At 41.2% G+C, this 19,471-nt stretch overlaps 1 protein-coding gene across 2 annotated transcripts in view; it reads left to right on the top strand.

Annotated features, from left to right (window-relative positions):
• LOC120572670 (phosphofurin acidic cluster sorting protein 1) overlaps window positions 1–19,087 on the top strand; it is a 70,374-nt gene extending 51,287 nt beyond the window's left edge. Inside the window, exons 7-24 of one of the 2 annotated variants that reach the window (XM_039822008.1) lie at window positions 817–894; window positions 2,211–2,270; window positions 4,077–4,237; window positions 5,077–5,170; window positions 7,258–7,338; window positions 7,656–7,777; window positions 9,507–9,642; window positions 9,826–9,930; window positions 10,198–10,304; window positions 11,261–11,415; window positions 11,785–11,895; window positions 11,993–12,095; window positions 12,183–12,225; window positions 12,333–12,375; window positions 12,464–12,605; window positions 13,415–13,653; window positions 13,874–13,993; window positions 14,127–19,087. In XM_039822008.1, coding sequence (XP_039677942.1) covers window positions 817–894; window positions 2,211–2,270; window positions 4,077–4,237; window positions 5,077–5,170; window positions 7,258–7,338; window positions 7,656–7,777; window positions 9,507–9,642; window positions 9,826–9,930; window positions 10,198–10,304; window positions 11,261–11,415; window positions 11,785–11,895; window positions 11,993–12,095; window positions 12,183–12,225; window positions 12,333–12,375; window positions 12,464–12,605; window positions 13,415–13,653; window positions 13,874–13,993; window positions 14,127–14,245 — 2,019 coding nt within the window. In that variant the 3' untranslated portion in view covers window positions 14,246–19,087. Of the gene's footprint in view, window positions 1–816; window positions 895–2,210; window positions 2,271–4,076; window positions 4,238–5,076; window positions 5,171–7,254; window positions 7,339–7,655; window positions 7,778–9,506; window positions 9,643–9,825; window positions 9,931–10,197; window positions 10,305–11,260; window positions 11,416–11,784; window positions 11,896–11,992; window positions 12,096–12,182; window positions 12,226–12,332; window positions 12,376–12,463; window positions 12,606–13,414; window positions 13,654–13,873; window positions 13,994–14,126 lie in introns of both variants that reach the window. The other variant, XM_039822006.1, reaches the window with a different exon arrangement.
• The last annotated feature ends 384 nt before the right edge of the window (window positions 19,088–19,471 follow it).

The raw sequence follows: 19,471 nt of genomic DNA, 5'->3' as shown, positions 1-19,471 counted from the left end.
TTACTGAGATCTGAGATTAATTGGCTAAAAAGAAGTTAGACTGGTGAAGAAGCATGAGAGGTCAGACAGTCCTCCCAGGTTTGAAAAACACGCAGTTCGAAATTTCAGGCATTTACTTTTGGTTTCACCGCAAAATAGAAATCGGTTGGCCTGTTTACAACCTGCCAAATCGTCTGACCGCTCATTGTTGTAGCAATGTCATCATGACCTCAGCAGTACTTTGATAGGTACAATGTTATAATAACCATTAGAAACAATGGACAAAATCATGAAATGACCTTAGGCTGTATCTCTAAACTTCCTGACTTCCCTAACCTAAATGTGGCTCCTCGTTTCTACTAAATGTTAATTTAAGCCTTTAAAAATGGCTCACAAACATGTAGTTTCATTTTTTTTTTTATCTTTCAAAACAGCCGGGCACTGAAGTTTTTATCAAACGTTACCCAAACAAGAATAAATAGTGCATTTATTTGGGTCTATTTTAAACTGAGGATTAGCGTACTACATTTGCACTATTACTTATCTGCAGCACCCGGACAGTGTTTGTGGAATAAATTCCACAGCATACAGAGTCGCCAAGTGCAGCTATAGAAATCCACAGACTTAAGTTGTTTGTGGGATCAGAGCATTGTTGTTTTTGGTCTTTTTAATGGGATTTGTTGACGGTAAGAAAAATGCATCAGCCTTGTCCTTTAAAACCCAAGTTAATTACCCAGAGTTAATCTCTTCTCCTTCTCTCTCTTGCTTTCCTCCTTCCCCCGGCTGCCACTTTTTCTCTCCCTTCTCTCCCCACTTTTTTCCTTTTCCGTCTCTCAGTACCTATATGACGAAGAAGACGAGGTGAGAAAAAAGAAGCCGAGGCGCAAGCTCCCTTCCAATGCCGCCATCACCAGAGTAAGAAAAACACCTCTCTCACCTCACCCATCCTCACTCCATCGACCTGTTTTCTATCTGGACCTTGCTTGTTTTGTCTAAAAAAGCAATTTTCAGCAAACCTACTTTGTGAAAAAGCCCTTTCAAATAAATTTGATTCGACTAGACTCCCCAACCTTCCCCCTCATCTGCCTCTTGCCTCACCTCATTCAACCTCTCCTCCTCATCTGCTCCTTTCCCTCCCTCCCTCCGTTGTTATTTTTTCTATAAATCCATTTTCTGCTGCTGGAGAGCAGCAGTGACAATCTAACCAAGACATGCACGCACGCACCCCCACACACACACACACACACACACACACACTCTCTCTCTCAGGAGGAACACAGATTTACACCACTCCTGAAAATTAGAAAGGAATTGCAAAGGAATTGCAATTTGAAAGGTGTGTGTGTGTGTGTGTGTGTGTGTGTGTGTGTGTGTGTGTGTGTGTGTGTGTGTGTGTTTGTGTTTTTGTGTGTGTGTGTGTGTTCCTTTCGTTCGATTAGATTGTCATTGCTGCTCTCCAACATCACCGCCTGTGGACAACACACACTATACGAACTGTTGATTTACTGTTTAGCTGTGTTTTGGTTCACTCTTAGTGCTCTCATAGTCATTTTTGGCTGCGGTAAAACCTTCTGTGCACTTCCTGCTAAGCACCAAACAGCAGACGGACACAGTTAGTGACTAGCTGGTGAACATAGTGGAGCATTTAGAAGCTAAAGAGCCAGATATTTCCTTCAGGAGTCAGTAGAGACCAAAAACAGAGCTAAAACACAACTCCAAATGATTGATAATTTTGCTCTGTTACTGCTGCCATTGGCAGATCAACTTAAAAGGTCAATGTTGGGGAAAAAAAAGAAAAGAATTCATGCAGCTGTAGATCCACTACCTTTTATAGAATAATACAGTCTAGCTAACGGTCATGTTTTCCAGTCTTTTTCAAATGTCAAACTTAAAACGCAATCCCTAAGCTGCTGAGTTACTAGTAATAAATTTTAACTAGCACAATACCTTTTCTTTATAAATAACTCCGCTTGTTCAATAAATAAACAACCCTTGGTAGGTATCGACCTCACAACTTCAATAAACATGCACGCTCTTACATATTCCAGTTTAATAAAACAAGATATATGATATGGCCTGGTGGTGTATCCATTAACTGTGCAAGCGTGAAAAGCTCTTGTCATCTCTTTCTACGCCATACACACACACAGACACACACACACACACACACACAGCGACACACAGCATCCATGTCCTGAGTGTTTCATGTTGTCCTCTTTCTTTCTCTACAGCAACCCAACATCAAGCAGAAGTTTGTCGCCTTGCTGAAAAGGTTTAAAGTCACCGATGAGGTAGGTGTTTTGGCTTTTGCCTTCTGATATCAAAAACTTTCACTTCACACGCGAGGATCAGAGCGTATTTGCGACAAGTCAAAATGTATTTCGGCTTTGGCTTTGAAGACACGGCGAGGTGTGTGGGAGTGATGTGGCAGAACAACTGAGATTCAGCTGAGACACTAAACATAAAAATAGAACAGAAATGTGTTTAATCTGCTTCTGAAGTGTTTGATCTCGCACTGCTCACACTCCTGCATCTGAGTCTGTTTGTGTGTCAGAACATTGTCGTGTTTGTATGGTTGCTTTTTTCCTGTTTGTCTTAACCTTAATTTTGCATATAAATATGTTTTTAATCATCATTTTACGTTCGTTCACATTTCTTATTGTCATTTATTTTTTATACATGTCTGTTATGTATATAATTAGTTCAGTATTTTTTTGTGCTGCCTGTAGTTTCTCGACCTCTCCTGTCACATCTCTTTATGTTATTTGTTTTTTTGCTGTTGTATACCAGATCAAAAACGAACTAATCCTCAACGTTTCTATATGAAAACTTGTATAAAAACATACTGCATATTGATGTTTTGGCTATTTCTGTATATATACATGAGCTTGTACCTTTACGATTAATCCATTTAAGGTAAAACAGGTTTTAAATGAAACAAAGAGTAGGATTGGTGCATTGTTAGTGTTGCTACTGTGTATTGCACTTAGTGAGAGTCCTGGCTGAGCTGATGTTGAACAGGTCACTGTGTCATGTAAACGTCTCACTTCGTTTACTTTTACTTTTCACCGCCTCTGAAATCTCAGACTTGCAGAGACTTGTGGGTACATGCTGATGTCAACATGGAAAACTGGCTGTGTTTAGTATTACTGTTGGAATTAACATAGTCTCACATTGCCAGACCTCCCTCCACAGCGCTGCGAAGGAGGGTCTGGCTAGTCCACACAGCATTCCGGGATGGGAGAAAAACGTGCTCTGGTTTATTGACATTTCTTTAAACTAATGAAGCTGCTGCAAAATAGCCTTGGTAAGGTGGAACGTTCAAAAGTTGTTTTTGTCGTGTGAAAGAAAACTCAGATTGGACAGACAGTCTAGCTAGCTGTCTGGATTTACCCTGCAAAGATCTGAGGAGCAGTTAACCATAGTCCTCATAAATCCACCGGAGTTTAGAATTCCAACACAAAGAAAACGGGAAGGAAACGGACATCGACGAAAAGACATGCATCCAGCGAAATTTCCTGCACTGGAGCAATCCCGGAAGTGGAACGTCGAGGATATAGACCAGAATCAACATAACTTGGGCTGGGTACCCAATTCAGTACTTTTTAGGCACCGACTGAATTGCCTCCTTAGTATTGAGTATTGAAAAATGATTTCATTATCATTCAATTCCAAATTTCAATACCTAAGGCGTAAATGTCATCAGTGTCATTGAGCCAAAAATGTTTGCTTCTGCAAAGATCTTGGCTGTCCAACGTTAGATGTTGTAGAGGCACGCAGGAACAACATTATGCTCTGCATCCATAATGTTGTAATTTCTTTTTGTTAAAATGGATTTTATAAATTGGTATCGATCGTTCAGGAACCAGTATCAAAGTCACGGTATTGGTATCGGTACCAGTATCGAAGGTTTTAGAACGATTCCTAGCCCTACTGCTGAGGGGTGCAGGTTGTTAAGTTGACACTTTTTATAGTGTCAACTATACTATCTATATATCTATATTTATCTATATGTGTGAACAGAACTGATCAAAGCTGCAAGACCAGTTTTTACTCTGTGTCAGGTTGTTGACTTGTGTCCTCTGCGTCTCGTCTAGGTCGGTTTTGGCCTGGAGCATGTGTCGAGGGAGCAGATCCAGGAGGTGGAGGAGGACCTGGACGAGCTCTACGACAGTCTGGAGATGTACAACCCCAGCGACAGCGGGCCGGAGATGGAGGAGACCGACAGCATCCTCAGCACACCCAAACCTAAGCTAAGGTAACGGCACAGGCACAGGTGTAATATGACACATCGCACACCTACAGTACACAGCATAGTCGCCTACCTGGACATATCTACCACTTTACTTACAAACACTTTGGTGCTGCATGCTCAGCAATGCAAACACCGATGGGACTCACTATTGTGCATTGACAATTCAGAGCCCCCTCTGTTGGTGAAAACTGCTCACTGCAGTCAAATATTAAAGTTTATTTGAGCTTTCAATGAACCAGAATTGGGTCAGCTGACCTAAACCTAAATTTCAGAATATAAAGAATATTTTTCAAAAATAATAATAATAAATAACCCAATTCCCAATGATTTCTTTCAAGCATAGCTTGAGGAAGTTTTCAGTTTCCTTAAGTTAAATTATAATAACTCACAGCTGGGGGTTCCTGTGATCCTCATTTTTATTTTTTTAAGTCAGAGTAACTGAAATCTATAAACTTCTTTTTACGCCCCCCGGAAAGGTTTGTTCTTAAGAGGTCAATAACCGAGTCAAAGAGTAGCGGATAAACCATTTTTAAATGGCTCTTCAAACCTATTTTTAGTCCTTTCCTGTGATCTCAGCCTCAATTTTTCCTCAAAATATAACCAAGCACTCAAAATAGCACTATTTGATGGTGTTATAATGTAGTGCTATGAAACCTAAAAAAGCAAAGGAGCAATATAAATAAATGTTATCCTCATAATACAATGCTCCAGTACTCTTAAGTTTTGATCATATTAACATTATTATGATCCCTGTGCTTTTCCTACCTACCATGACAAGTCAAAATGACAAAACAACAAAAGACTCGATCAGTTTTCTAATGTTTGTGTCTGTGTGTGTTCAGGCCCTTCTTTGAGGGAATGTCTCAGTCCAGCTCCCAGACGGAGATCGGCAGCCTGAACAGCAAAGGCAGTTTGGGTCGAGACACTTTCAGCCCGGTGAGTAACTTATATCCAAGAAGAGGAAGCAGCAGCTGCAGCATCAGCGGTAATTTCACTTATGTGAGCTGTGGGGCGTTCATGTGACACTGAACTGTTTTTTTTTTCTTTTCTTCTGTCTCACTGGGAGCTGAGTGCAGTAAATCGTTATTGTTCCCAAAGGCAACTGACTCCAGACAAGACCTCATTTAAACTGCGTACAAAAGACACGTACAACTATGACTACATAGAGCCGATTTACCTTGTGACACCCAAAAGTATTGTTAATCTGAATGCTGCGTGTGTGTGCCTTTGCTCTGTGTCCTCCTCTACTCGCTCCCTTCTTGCCTTTTCAAAATAAAGAACACAAATGCATCCTGATAATCTACGACCTGCCTGGAGCATGTGCTGCTGAGTCATCTGAAGAGGGGGTTTATGTACTCAGCGTGTTTTGACATTTATTTACTTATTTTTCAGCTGTATAGTATTGCTATTCTTGCCATACATGTGTTTGCTTAATTTTTGTCTTTTATCTATCTATCTATTGTTTTTTTTCCTATTTGTGTACTCATGGGGTGAGTTGTTGGTGCACTGTTTATTTTTTAAACAGTGATTTGTACAGACTTTAAACTTGTACCAATGTTGTTGCACCAATAAAAAAAAAAAAAAAGAGAAAAAATATATATATATATATATATATATATATATATATATATATAATAGTGTAATAAACATTTGTTTGATTACATCATATGTAATCTATGATGAGTGGTCACAAGTAGATTATTTTAAGGGATTATAAACCAAAAATGTTTTAGATTATTGAGTTTATTATTGATCTTAACCTCTCAAACCTTTTTCTGTTTTAGCCTCCAATTAATTTTGTTTTGATCGGAGATTTTGTATTGCATTTTTTTTTGTATTGTTTTTCTTTCTCTAAATGTAGTTTTTTCTTTTACATTTCATTTAAACCTTTTCTGCATCATGGCAGTTGTTGTAATGTCATGCCTCACCCCGTGGTTTAGAAGTCATTTGAATGTTATAATAAGTAGACAATAGACTTTATTCACATACTCTTAACCTAATTACTAATTTCACAAAGTGCTTCACACTCACAGTTTACATGTGGCACTCAATAGCATACAGTAACATAAAACAGTGTAACAATGCCCCACAAATTGAAGCAGCATAAGCTTGAAAACAGCATGCGGCTCTGCATTGATGAGATAAACATCCCCAATTGTGAAGCCAATGAAAATCGCCATGCTGGGAGACAGTGTGCAAAAACATTTTAGAAACATTTCCTTAATGGAGCAGAAATCCAATAGCATCTTTGACAGTCGCCATCTGCTCAATAAAAAGGGTTTTGAATCTCGCCGTGCTGAATGGATTTCCCTGGATGTCTCGGCTTCATTCAAACAGCTGCAGTTCCCTCTTTCATAGTAATACTGAAGTAAGCCTCGTAGTGTTGTGACTTGTGTCTGCACACTTCCTAAAAAGATGTTTTTAGTGGAAACCTGCTTTCATTTCAGTAAATAGTATTAAATCCCATTTATTAGTGTAAAAATGAATAACTGCATATTGCAGCGGAGAAAACTAATATATTTTGCTGTTATGTTAGATTGGTTAGGATGTTTTTTCCCCCCTGTTGCTGTATAATAAATTCTGTTATAGTTTTATATACTAAATGTGGAGTCTCATTAAAGGTCCAATGTGTAAGAATTTCTCCCATCTAGCGTTGAGATCATATATCGCAATCAACTCTCTCGCACCACGCTGTTCAAAGTACGTATTACAGCTACGGTAGCCTTCACGCTTCAAAAAGCCGGTCTCTTGCTCTTTTCAATATCCTTTTTCTCTTTCTGGGCAAAGAAAAAGACTCCTGTTCCTGAAATTTGGATTTTGAATACGTGTGGTCCTCCATGTTTCCTTCTTCAAACTTGCCGGGGCCGGGAAGCTACGATACCCGTTAGCAGCATTAGCAGCACCTGGGAGTTTATCATGCGACAGATTGCCAGACACCGATTTTGATAATGAACAACTAAACATGTTACACACTGGACCTTTAAGCCTGTAGACTGACTGTTGCTCCCTTGTCTTACCAGCAGGGGGAGCAGCCTGCTTTAGAGAAGATGAAACACTCTCGCAGCCGCAACCTGGAGGAGGCCCTGTCTGAGACTGACACACTGGTAAGACTTGTGCGTGCGTGTGTGTGAAGTAGAGAGAGTTAATGGTGTGTCGGGATCTTTGTTAATATCACTTCGAGGGGGGATTCGCTGCCATCTGTGCAGTAAGTGAGACAGATTGAGAGAGACGGAGAGAACAGAAGAATGGGGTGCAAAGTGATGAAGTGTCTTTAGAAGATGGCTTTAGGATTGCCAGTATCTCCTTTTTCTGACACTGTGTGTGTGTGTGTGTGTGTGTGTGTGTGTGTGTGTGTGTGTGTGTGTGTGTGTGTGTGTGTGTGTGTGTGTGTGTGTGTGTGTGTGTGTGTGTGTGTGTGAAGGAGCTAACAGATCAGGAGCCGTTTGCTGAGGTGGGCCCCTGCATCATGGTGTCAGTAGCAGAGAAACCCCGTACACCTCTGAAGAGCAGCAAAAGTGAAATTCAGGCCATGCCATCGCCAAGGTAACAAATCACCCCATACTACAAAAAGAAAACTCACATGAGGACAAATATTCAATTTCATTTGAATATGTGTTATTCATTTATGGCTAAATATTTTGAGCAAACATAAAGGGGTGATAGAATGCAAAACCGATTTTACCTTTTCCCAGTTCGGTGGGTAAATAGGACATACATATAAGCTCAAAATCCCATTGACACCCCTTTACTATGAAAATCTCATATTTTGAAACTGCCGGCGAATCTCAACAAAGCTGGAATTTGACGTCAACCTCCCAAGACCTGAACCTTTGTCACGCCCATGGGTGTATAAAGAGAACGGTCACGCCCCAGCATTTACATAGGCTACACATCTGACCTGAGATCAGGTAGTCTTCTGAATCTAGGTCACGCAGATCTCTGCTATTCCATTACAAAATTCACTTCTGAAACTTTTTTATGCGAGAAATAAACTATGTAAAGCTCAAATATGGGCCGTTTTACGAAAATGGATGGCTAATTGCAAATTTTGTCCGACTGTGTGCGGAGTTCAGCGGCCGGTGCTGCCCGGGTTGCTACATCGCCGCCCTGCCTGTCCTCCGTCACAGACCCCGGCCTGCTGTGAGCTCGATTAAGCTCGGCCCGGCGGCCCGGTGGGGCCTGCAGCTGGCTGTTCTCCCTCCCCTCTTCCTGCTACCGGCCAGCCGGTGAGTGACTGAGAGCGCGGTCAGCGAGCTTGTTAGGCCCGCAATCTCTTACCACAGCCCGCAGGTTCCAGTTAATCTTATAATGGATATGTGTGTTGAGTTATTTAAACAAACAATTGTGGAAATAAACGCCTCTTGTCCGCAAGTCTCATTGATAGAGCCGCGGTGAGCTGGAGTCCATCAATGAGAGCTAGCTAGCCTCCTCCTAACTCTGACATTCACAAAAATGCATTCAATTGAAATCTGAAATCGGACAAGTGTTAGCTAAGCTTTGTAAGACCTTGGAGAACCTGTAATATTCATGCCGTGGCGAAATTGAAACTGTAAATATACTTTAGTTATGCCGAAAGTGTAGCTAGCTGCGATATTTCCCCATTGTATTGAATGGGACATATAGCTAGCAGCTGCTCGTCCTACAAAGACGCCTCGCGTTCATAAAAATGCCTTAAAATCAAATTGGACACAACGGTTAGCTTTATAAGACATTGGGGAATGATGTTATGTAAGTGGCGTGACAAAATTCAAACCGTGAATATATTATAGTTATGCCGGCAGCTGGCCGCGGAGCCCCGTAGTGCAGTATCCACAAAGGGTGACTTTGCCCTGGGTATGGAGCCCAGCAGGCTGCTGCTTTCTCGTCACCGTGTGGACCTCCTAAAGTCCGACACGTCTTCCCAAATTTGCAATTAGCCATCAATTTTCGTAAAACGGCCCATATTTGAGCTTTATATAGTTGATTTCTCGCATAAAAAAGTCTCAGAAGTGAAATTGGTAACGAAACATTGCAGTGTCTGGAATATGAGAGTCTGTCGCGTCTCTAATGTGTGTGTATTGGGGATTTGCTCAACCAATCAGCGCGCGTCTCTAATGTGTGTGTATGGCGATTCACTCAACCAATCAGCGCGTGTCTCTAATGTGTGCGTATGGCAATTTGCTCAACCAATCAGCGCACAGCTCATCTAAATATTCATGAGCATACCATATTTGGAAGAAAAGCTCTTGTTACAGATAGGGCCAAAATGCCAAACATGTTGTCCCCCCCCCAGGTTGGACGGGGGCCATACACCCAGACAAAAGCGCATTAGCACTCCCATGAAGGAGAGACAGCTGTCCAAACCCTTGAGTGAACGGACCAACAGCTCAGACTCGGAGAGATCCCCGGAGCTGGGACACAGCACGCCGGTAAGTTAGCATCCTTTCCAGGATCTTAACATAAGCTCCAGCATCATTCTGACCTCGGACATAAATCATCATGTTGCCCCAACGTGCCTGGAGCATGTGCTACTGAGTCATCTGAAGAGGGGGTTTATGTACTCAGCGTGTGTGTGTGTGTGTGTGTGTGTGTGTGTGTGTTTGTGTGCGTAGCTCCTGAGGAAGGCAGTGTACGACCAGCTGAACCATATTCTTTTGTCGGACTCCGCCCTCCCAGAGAGCCTGATCTTGGTCAACGCCACTGACTGGCAGGGTCAGGTAAGTGTGTGTGTGTGCCTGTGTAAAGCAATTCCATTTTTTGGGGGTGGGGCATTTCTGCCTTTATTGGATAGGAAAGATGAGATATGAAAGGGGAGAGAGAGGGGAGAAGACATGCAGGAAAACCATCATTGGTCGGACTCGAACCCTGGACCTTCTGCATCGAGGAATAAACCTCTGCATATGTGCGCCCGCTCTACCAACTGAGCTAACCGGCCACGTGGTGGGTGTTTTTCATCATGCATCTAAACCGTTTGTGCGTTGCAGTATGTTGCAGAGCAGCTCCAGGTACAGAGGCACCCGGTGGTCTGCACGTGTTCGTCGGCTGAAATCCAGGCGGTGCTGTCAGCTGTGCTCACTCGCATCCAGAAATTGTGAGTGTTTTTGTGAAAAGCTAACATTCACACACACACACACACACACACACACACACACAGAAACACACACATTGTGTTTCTGCGTACAGATGGTTTGCAGGATGACTCATCTTCTTTGTCTTATTTCCTGCTCTAAGCCTTATTTTTTCTGTCCTTTGTTTCTCTGTTTGACCTTTTTTCTCTTATTCTCCTCCGTTTTCCACATCTCTCCCTCCTCCTCATCTTTGCCCTTATGACTCCACATCTATAACTTTACTTCTTTTTATGCCAAAACAATACTTGTTATACCTCTCTTATCTCTCCCTTTTTCTCCTCCTCACCCTATTTTGTCTCCCTTCCTCTCTCTTTCTCTCTCTCTCACTCACTCACTCACTCACTCACTCTCTCAACACACACACACACACACACACACACAATATTGAGTTTGCCTTTACTTTATTGGACTTTGCCAAAAGTATATAAGGGAAAATAGGGATGAAGAAAAATTAAGCAATGGTGGTTAAGATACAAACTGGTAAATAACAGTCATCCAAAAGGGATCATTATTTAACTTGTATACATCCATCTGAGAAAAATACATTAATGGTAGATGCTCCATGTATTTTGGTTTTATACAGAAATGTGCGTTTTTCATCATCGGAGTCATAAAACCTGGAACTTTGTAATTTCTCAAGGAAAAATGCTAAACACTCATAATTTCCAGCTTCTTAAATGTAAGGCTTTTTGCTCTTTTCCACTGTTTTATATCATTGTAAATTAAATACCGTTGGTGTTTTGGACATTTGTGGTGTCTGGGAAATTGTGATGGACATTTTTCACTGTTTTGTGAATCTTCTTTTTTTTTTTAAGTTGAAACGATTGATGTCTAGGTGTCAGTGGTTACAGATACATTCTCCTGATAACACCCTCTCCCCCCCCCCTCTCTCTCTCTCTCTCCCTCTCCGTCTCTGTAGCTGTAACTGTAACTCGTCCATGCCCAGAGCGGTGAAAGTGGCGGCGGTGGGCAGCCAGAGTTACCTAGGAGCCATCCTGCAGTTCTTTGTCACTCAGCTCGCCAGCAAGACGTCCGACTGGCTCAACCACATGCGCTTCCTGGTCGTGCCTCTGGGTAAGAGAGTCTGCGTGCGTTTCCTTGGTGATTAAGAAGCTTTTGCAGAGTCATGCTGCAGCAAGGTTTTCTTATTTTGGGGAGAAGTGTCTGTGGAGTGAAAAACCTCTGTTCTTTTATTTTCCAGACTTCATTACACACAGACACAGATTTAGTTTAGAGAGATATTGGATCTCGTCACTGTGTCTCAGTATCCTGAGAGTTGCACTGATTGGCTCAATTGTAGCTCTACAGTTACACCTCATAAAATAAAGCTGACTTCACTTTATTTTCAAAGCATGTTCACTTTTTTGTGTTTTTGTTGTTGCCCTTATTCCGTCCACTTTTGTTCCGTACCTTCACTTTCACTCCATCTTCTCCCTCCATCAGGCTCCCACCCGGTTGCCAAGCACCTCGGCGCCCTTGACAATCGCTACAGCTCCTCCTTTCTGGACGGGGCGTGGAGAGACGTGTTCAGCCGCTCTGAGCCGCCACAGACAGGTAACACCCGTCGTACGGGTAAACGCATGCAAACCTCCGTGGGTGATAAACGCTGAACACAACAACAACAAAAAATGTCTCCCCCTCTCATCTCCAGATCAGTTGGATGTAGCGGCAAGAATCTCCCAGTACATTAGTGGAGCCACAGTCACACACCAGCTGCCCATCGCTGAGGCCATGCTCACCTGCAAACACAGAACGTGAGTGGAAGAAACGCCACACAAACACAAACCACAGCATTTACTCTGTATGTTTTTATTAATACTCTCTGTCTTCTCCCTTTCCAGGCGAGATGAAGACTCCTACCAGAAGTTTATTCCTTTTATAGGGGTAAGATTTGAGCTCCTATTGCAGTAGGTTGCAAAAGAAAGAAGAAGAATTGATAGGTTATTGCTGATCATTTAGACATTTTGCTGACAACACTTCTTGTTTTCCAGGTGGTGAAGGTTGGTCTTATCGAGTCTGGTCCTTCTCCAACAGGTGAGTGTTTGGAAATAGTTTTGACACACATCCCAAACTAAATTAGCTGATGATGCGATAATGTTGATTTCATTTCGTGGTTTTCAAGGAGATACAGAAGAGGGCGTGGCGGTGAGTTTGGCTGTCCCATCCACGTCTCCCCCCTCCCACAGCTCACCCACAGGGATGATTAAAGAGGCAGCCACGCCTCCCTCCTCCCCCTCTACGGGCAGCGTCCTGACAGTACAAGGGTAAGACTGACCTCCTCCCTTCTTTCTCTTCTTCCTTTTTTTTCCCCTCTTTGACATTCATTTTGCATCAAACTCCTTTATCTCTCCTTGCTCTCTTTATCAGTGGAGGTAAAATAACTCCAAGCATTTATCCCCAACTCCTAAAAGCACTGATACCACAATATAAAACATATTTAATTTACCTTTTAAAATGTTAGTATCATCAGTATAAAAAGTAAGTTCTGAATGACCATTTCTTTCACATGTGTTAGATTTATTTATTAATGTTAGGTGGACCAGGTAGCGCTTAGTGTGACTGCATTACACACTGTTGGGTACAGTTAAGTACAGTTTATGCTTCATATCGTATGTTTTGAATGTAAAATTGTGACTTTAGAAATAACTAGTAGCTGTCTATGTTTGTTCTATGAGCAAAGAGTTGGATATTCTGTCCCTGGCACCGGTTTTGTCAACCAGTTTAGCCTGACTGGGAACCAGTTCCAAGAAGCAAGCGACTCTTTGATACTTCAGTCATCTTTTCATCGTTTGACTCTGTTTTCCATCTCTGAAGAGCCAGACAGACTGCAGCTGTGTCTGATCTAATTCAGATTTTTGTTTTTTTGTTTTTTTGGAAGAGTTTCTAATGTCAATGAATTGTGGCAGATCAGGTGCTGCAGAGGCTGACAAAAAGGTTGCCTGCTCAGCACAGCTTCTCTTGACAAAGTCCCCTCCTGGTTTTGTATTTCCTTCTTACATTTGTTCTGTTGAAACCTAAGACTGAAAAAACTGAAAGTATCAACTGTGGTTTCATAACCACTTTCCGTCAACAGGAGTCCCAGTATGTCTCACGGCGTGGACGCCATCGGCCTGCAGGTCGACTACTGGCTGGCCTCCCTGGCTGAGAAGCGGAGGGAGGGCGAGCGACGTGACACGGGCTGCAAGAACACACTGAAGAGCGCCTTCCGCTCACTGCAGGTCAGCAGGCTCCCAGGCGGGGGCAGCAGCGACCCACAGGCCCAGGTCAGCACCATGGCCATGACCGTGGTCACCAAGGAGAAGAACAAGAAAGGTGAGATCAGGATCAAAAGAGGAAATATCATCAGATGGGAGATGTTGGAGGATTTCATTTCATGTTCAAGGTCCAAGCACATAAGGACACACACACACACACACACACACACACACACACACACACACACACACACACACACACACACACACACACACACACACACACACACACACACACACACACAGTGCTTTTACAATTTCTCTCTCCCTCTCTTCAGTTCCCACCATCTTCCTGGGAAAGAAGCCAAGGGAGAAGGATGTAGACTCAAAAAGCCAGGTCATTGAAGGCATCAGCCGACTCATCTGCTCTGCCAAGCAGCAACAGACCATCCTGAAAGGTAACCTGGAGGATGAGGACGGTTCTGTTTATGTGTGTTTGTTTCACTACTACTTTGTGATTTTCTTTCGTTGTTTCAGTTTTATTTCATCATTCTGCTACTCAGCTGAGTTTTGTCTTCGGTTTCCCTCCAGTGTCCATAGACGGCGTGGAGTGGAACGACGTTAAGTTCTTCCAGCTGGCCGCCCAGTGGCCCACTCACGTCAAATACCTACCTGTCGGACTTTTCGGCTACAGCAAGCCCCAATCTTAGGGGTTCTCTGGTCCTGACTTGACCCTCAGCTCTCCTCGATCCTGTAACACTTTTGCGCAAAGACCCCGCCTCATAGCACCTGCAGATCTGAGAGAAGACGTCGAGTGGCTGGACTGTTTTCATTCGTTAGTTTCATTTTGGCTACAGCCGTCTTATTTCTCTTTGGAAAGGAGAGGCCGAGGAGGAAGAGGGTGGTGCTGGGGTGCAGCGTTGTTACTAGTCACTTTAATGCCCCTTTTTGTGTGTGTTTGTGTGTGTGGCGAGTGTGCATGCACCCGTGAATGTACAGTGTGTCTGTGTGTATGTGTGTGGGTGTTTACATGGGGCTTACAGCACAAGTTTATTAGCTAACTGCCATTTACGTTTCCGTTCTATGGAATGCAATAGCATGCAACAACTCACCGTTTTTAAGCCCTTAAAGTCTGACCCTCAACTTTTCGACCTCTTCAAGGTCCCACTCATCTCACTCGATCAAGACCTGATCCACACAAGCATGCTCACAGATACACCACTCATGTGCCGCAAAACAATTTAAAATAAAAAAGTATCACAATAGAGCTTCAGTGTTTGCATGAGCTAGCGAAAACACAAAGAAAAGTCTCCTCTGTTCACAAAATGCTGTCAAATACCAGGCCTGCATGGGATGAATTTCAACAGATTCCCTTCAAAAACAGTACTTTTATTTTTTATTTCAAGGGCTTCCATATAATTTAGAATATTTTTTTCTGTACCAAAATATTCAAAATAATTCATTTGGATGTCTAATGCCAAATGTTTCCTTTCAAAAAAGAATATATATAAAGGGGAAGTGTTTTTTAAAATTGTGTTATTGTGAAAAATAGAAAAACCTTCCCTTGCGCTGTTTTGTGATGCATAGTGTACGTTTTTGTGAAGAGTTCCAGAATTTCAGGGCAGGGGCTACTGTAACACGTAGGTTTCTTTATCTTCTTATTTGCTATGCACTTAAAAATACACATCCGGGGGTTTGTAGAGTATAGCTGAATAGATTAACCCAAGCAAATATGCAACCTGAAACTGAAAAAACAAAATGCATATTTAAACAGTCCAAAACTCAGCAGCGTTGATGGGAACGTGATGGATAAACTCTGTTTTTCCATGAGTATCTTTACCGCAAAAATAAGAGTTAAACACCTGCAATAAAGCACAATGTTGTTTGCCAGTTGTCCCCATAACAATCTTTCTTTGTTGGCAACAGACTGGCAGCTTTCTCTTCAGTGAAAACAGTGGACCTGGTAAAAAAAAAAAAAAAAAAAGATTTATAAGCATTTTCCATTTCTCTTCAGACTTCTTAATAACCTTAATTTTATCAGGAAAAAAAAAAGTATTTGGGTTGATGTCAGTTGTTTTGACACAGTTCTGCTACAGGCTTTCTCTAGGATGTCTTGAGGTGATTAGTGAGTGTACAGTAACTGGTAACAAGTGTGCTTGTATGTGGTGAAATAAATGTAATGTGGTCAGAAACTTAAAAAAACTAAATCACTAAATAGAAGGAATACTTTTTTCTACCATGTGACAGAGAGCATGCAAATGGTGTGTGTGTGTGTGTGTGTGTGTGTGTGTGTGTGTGTGTGTGTGTGTGTGTGTGTGTGTGTGTGTGTGTGTGTGTGTGTGTGTGTGTGTGTGTGTGTGTGTGTGTGTGTGTGTGTGTGTGTGTGTGTGTGTGTTGCACTGTGTGTTGATGATGTGGCCATTATCAATATCATTGATTATCAGATTAGGACTGCAAAAGCTGCAATGGTCGTTCTGTTTACTTTGTAGCCTGGCACAAGGCAAATTCAGATTTTCCACCACTAAACACAATAAAATACAAAATCACATAATAAAATTCTGTTTTATTGAAATATGTCGATTGAAATTCAACTAATTTCGGTGCAAATCCAAGAATGTTATCTGCAACAGTAGTTTATAATAATTGTCATAAAAGCAACATGCAATGCTTAACGGGCCCGTGTAGCTCTGCCTTGTGTCACCTACATCGTAACACTCACCCATCTCCGGTAAAGTATTTGAAAAATTGTTTTTATTAATAGTCTTAATGCCAATGTCTTTGATTTAAATGCTGTTTTTGTTGGTTTGAAAATAGATTGTTTTAGACAGTTGTTTTTTTTTCTCTCGATATTACACTGTTACAGTTGTGATGTCAGCAGCACGTCTCTAACTCGGCTCATTTTTCGGTTTGACAGCACCTGTTACACGTATAGGTTTCACACCGGAGGGTTTGCTTGTTTGTTCATTCTCGTATTTGGTCAACAGCTCATCTGTGACCACTGAACAAACACTCAGTTTGGCATTGATTTGATTAGAAGTACTTCCAAATATTTGAATGTATTGAATTTAGTTTACATGTGCAGTTTTAACGCACAAGTAGATGTGTTACTACAATATAATCATTTGGTGTTGTTTGGCCTGTGCAGTCATTTTCAAGTCTGCATGAACAGTTGACAGACAGCCAGTCTGGATACTTTTCCTGAACCTTTTTGTGTTAACAACAAAAACCAAACAGCACCCCCTTTGAAACCAGTCATTTTTCTTTACTTGTGATGCTGACAACCAGTTAAGGGCTTGACAGACAGACTGACTGATAGCCTTCACACACGGGCTGGGTTTCAGTGTGTTGATGTACTGTGTTGATGTGCTGTAGTTTGACTGTAGTTTGATTTCATTCCAAAAATAATTACATTTGAAAATACTGACACTAAAAAGCATACATCATTTGTTCTTATGAAACCTAATCTTAAGACATTTGCTATAAAAAAAAAAGTACATTCATCTCGGTACCGCTTTAAAATAACCCATACCAATTTGTCACTAATGACTTCATTAACGTTAATAAATAATTATAAGAATGCATTGAAGTTCATGATTGATCTGCTATTATGCATTAATTAGGTCCCTCTGGTTATTTAACAATATATCAATATAAAAACAATATGGTTCTTACAACTGCACTTGTTTTTTAACAATGGGTCAAATTATTACATGGGATTTGAAATCTGTGGCTCATAGTGACAAACACCCAGAAAAGAATCACCCAACTCTTCAGTTCCCTTCAGGTCTACAGAGCGTTTCAGCTCATTGTTTTGGTGTAAGGGCCTGTAACTACCAATTTGGGTTCACTCTCATGGCCCTCATCAGCCATCGCAAGCAGCTGATTTCATCTGAAAACCCAGTGTACTCTACCTGCTCAGCACCAAACAGCAGACAGACGCCGTTAGCAACTACCTGGGGAACATAGTGGAGCATTTAGCAGCTAAAGAGCCAGATATTTACCTCAGGAGTTGGTGGAGACTCAAACAGAGCAAAAATGAGAGTGGATATAGGACTGGAATTCATAAGGTGGCCAGTAACACAGCTCAACTTGAATGATAGTGTTGCTATTAAGATCTGTAGTGTAAATAAGATAAATATATAAGATATAGTGTAGATGAACCAAAGGGATCCTTCAACCAAATATGCCAACACAGTCTAATTTACTTTATTCATTGTAATAGCATCTTGCTGATCTTTTTTAAATATTTAATAAAGTTTAGTGACAACTTAGAATGTTTTTTTATTTTAATTATACTTTATTATGAAATGGTACCGTGCTTTTTTACATTTGGAAAATGGATTCCAAAATTAGTCTTTTCAAAATGTATTTACTTTTTTGGAATGAAATGCTTGATTTTTTTTTTTTTTACTGAAACTGGAGGGTCAATGATCTTGTATCTGCTGTTAGAGACAACCTCTACTAACTCAAAATGCTCTTTGCCTTGTAGTGTTGGTAGCGTAATTAATGCAATCATGTGAATCTAAACTTTTCCTAAATGGTATATTGATGCCTCTTTTCGCTTGCAGCCTCCACAGAGAGGTTAAAGGTCAACTGATTCCCAGCTTACTGCTCACTGATTGAACTGAACTTGGAAATATTTGTCTGAAAGAGAACGTTAAAAACAAAATCACTGCCAAAACTAAAATGTGAAGAAATTGTGATTATATTCAGATAGATTTATGGAGGTTTTTGGGGAGGTTGCTGATAACTGAAACCAACACAAGTGATGCTTGTTCTGAAGTCACAATTTCAATGTTCACAGCCATGTTCAGCAGCTTTTCTTGATCTTTCATCACCAACTATCCCATCATTCTTACAGTTTACACGTTTTCCTAAAGTCTCTTTTAAAAACGCTGGTTGTTCTGTAAGTCTTGAACTTGTTCCTGTGTGTTTTTACCTGTACCTCTGTATCTGTGTCGGCCGGTGTTTGTGACAGTGTAACGATGGTTCCTCTGACCTTGACTAGTCGTGGTTAGAGATTAGGAGCTGTTTGGTCCATCAATAATCTCTGTCAGTGATCAGCAGTGTCTTTTCTCTCCACCGTCCTCAGATATACCTCTGACGATGAGAGAGTCTTCTTCACCAGGCATCCACAAGCTTAGCTTTCTAAAGTCATGTGAAATGATATTGTTCCCATTCCCTAACAGCTTGTAAATTCCGCCGTGTGTCCTCATGGGAACAGGATTTCCCTATAAAAGCAGTAGATTTCTGCTCAGCTCAGAGTGTCCTAAGCTTGTGGACTTGTGGAGAGTATTTTGCACATTCCATTGTTTCTTCAGCAGCAGTCTTCAGCTTTTTTGCCTTTTGCCTATAACAATAATTATGATAAACTATAATGCTTGTACATATCAGATAGTACTTGTTATATTAGTTCTGTTCTTTGTATTAATTTGACATGTTTTGTAGTACTGCTTTTTCATGATTACTTTTGTCAATCAAACAGATGTGGAGATTAGAAGTGTTCATTGTTTCATTTGTTTTTTTTAAATAAAAATATTCCTGATTTGTAACTCAGTCTCTTGTTTTTTTTAAATATTGTGTGTGTGTGTGTGTGTGTGTGTGTGTGTGTGTGTGTGTGTGTGTGTGTGTGTGTGTGTGTGTGTGTGTGTGTGTGTGTGTGTGTGTGTGTGTGTGTGTGTGTGTGTGTGTGTGTGTGTGTGTGTGTGTGTGTGTGTTTAGATAACTTATTTATAGGCCTACTTAATACAAATGGCGGTAAGATTGCAATACCACTAATTTAATAGCTAGCATTTTCTAAAGAAAAAATAAATACAAATGACAACAAATGTAAGATAGTAAACCTGCAATACAAATTCACAGACCACAGATGTTCCATAGAGTGTTGACTTATCATGCAGGACAAAAAATACACTGACGTTACTGTTGCAGTTACA

The sequence above is a fragment of the Perca fluviatilis genome, chromosome 14 (assembly GCF_010015445.1).
Source record: "Perca fluviatilis chromosome 14, GENO_Pfluv_1.0, whole genome shotgun sequence".
Taxonomy (NCBI): domain Eukaryota; kingdom Metazoa; phylum Chordata; class Actinopteri; order Perciformes; family Percidae; genus Perca; species Perca fluviatilis.
Note: the sequence above shows the minus strand (reverse complement) of the source record. Positions and strands in the feature narration are given on the sequence as shown.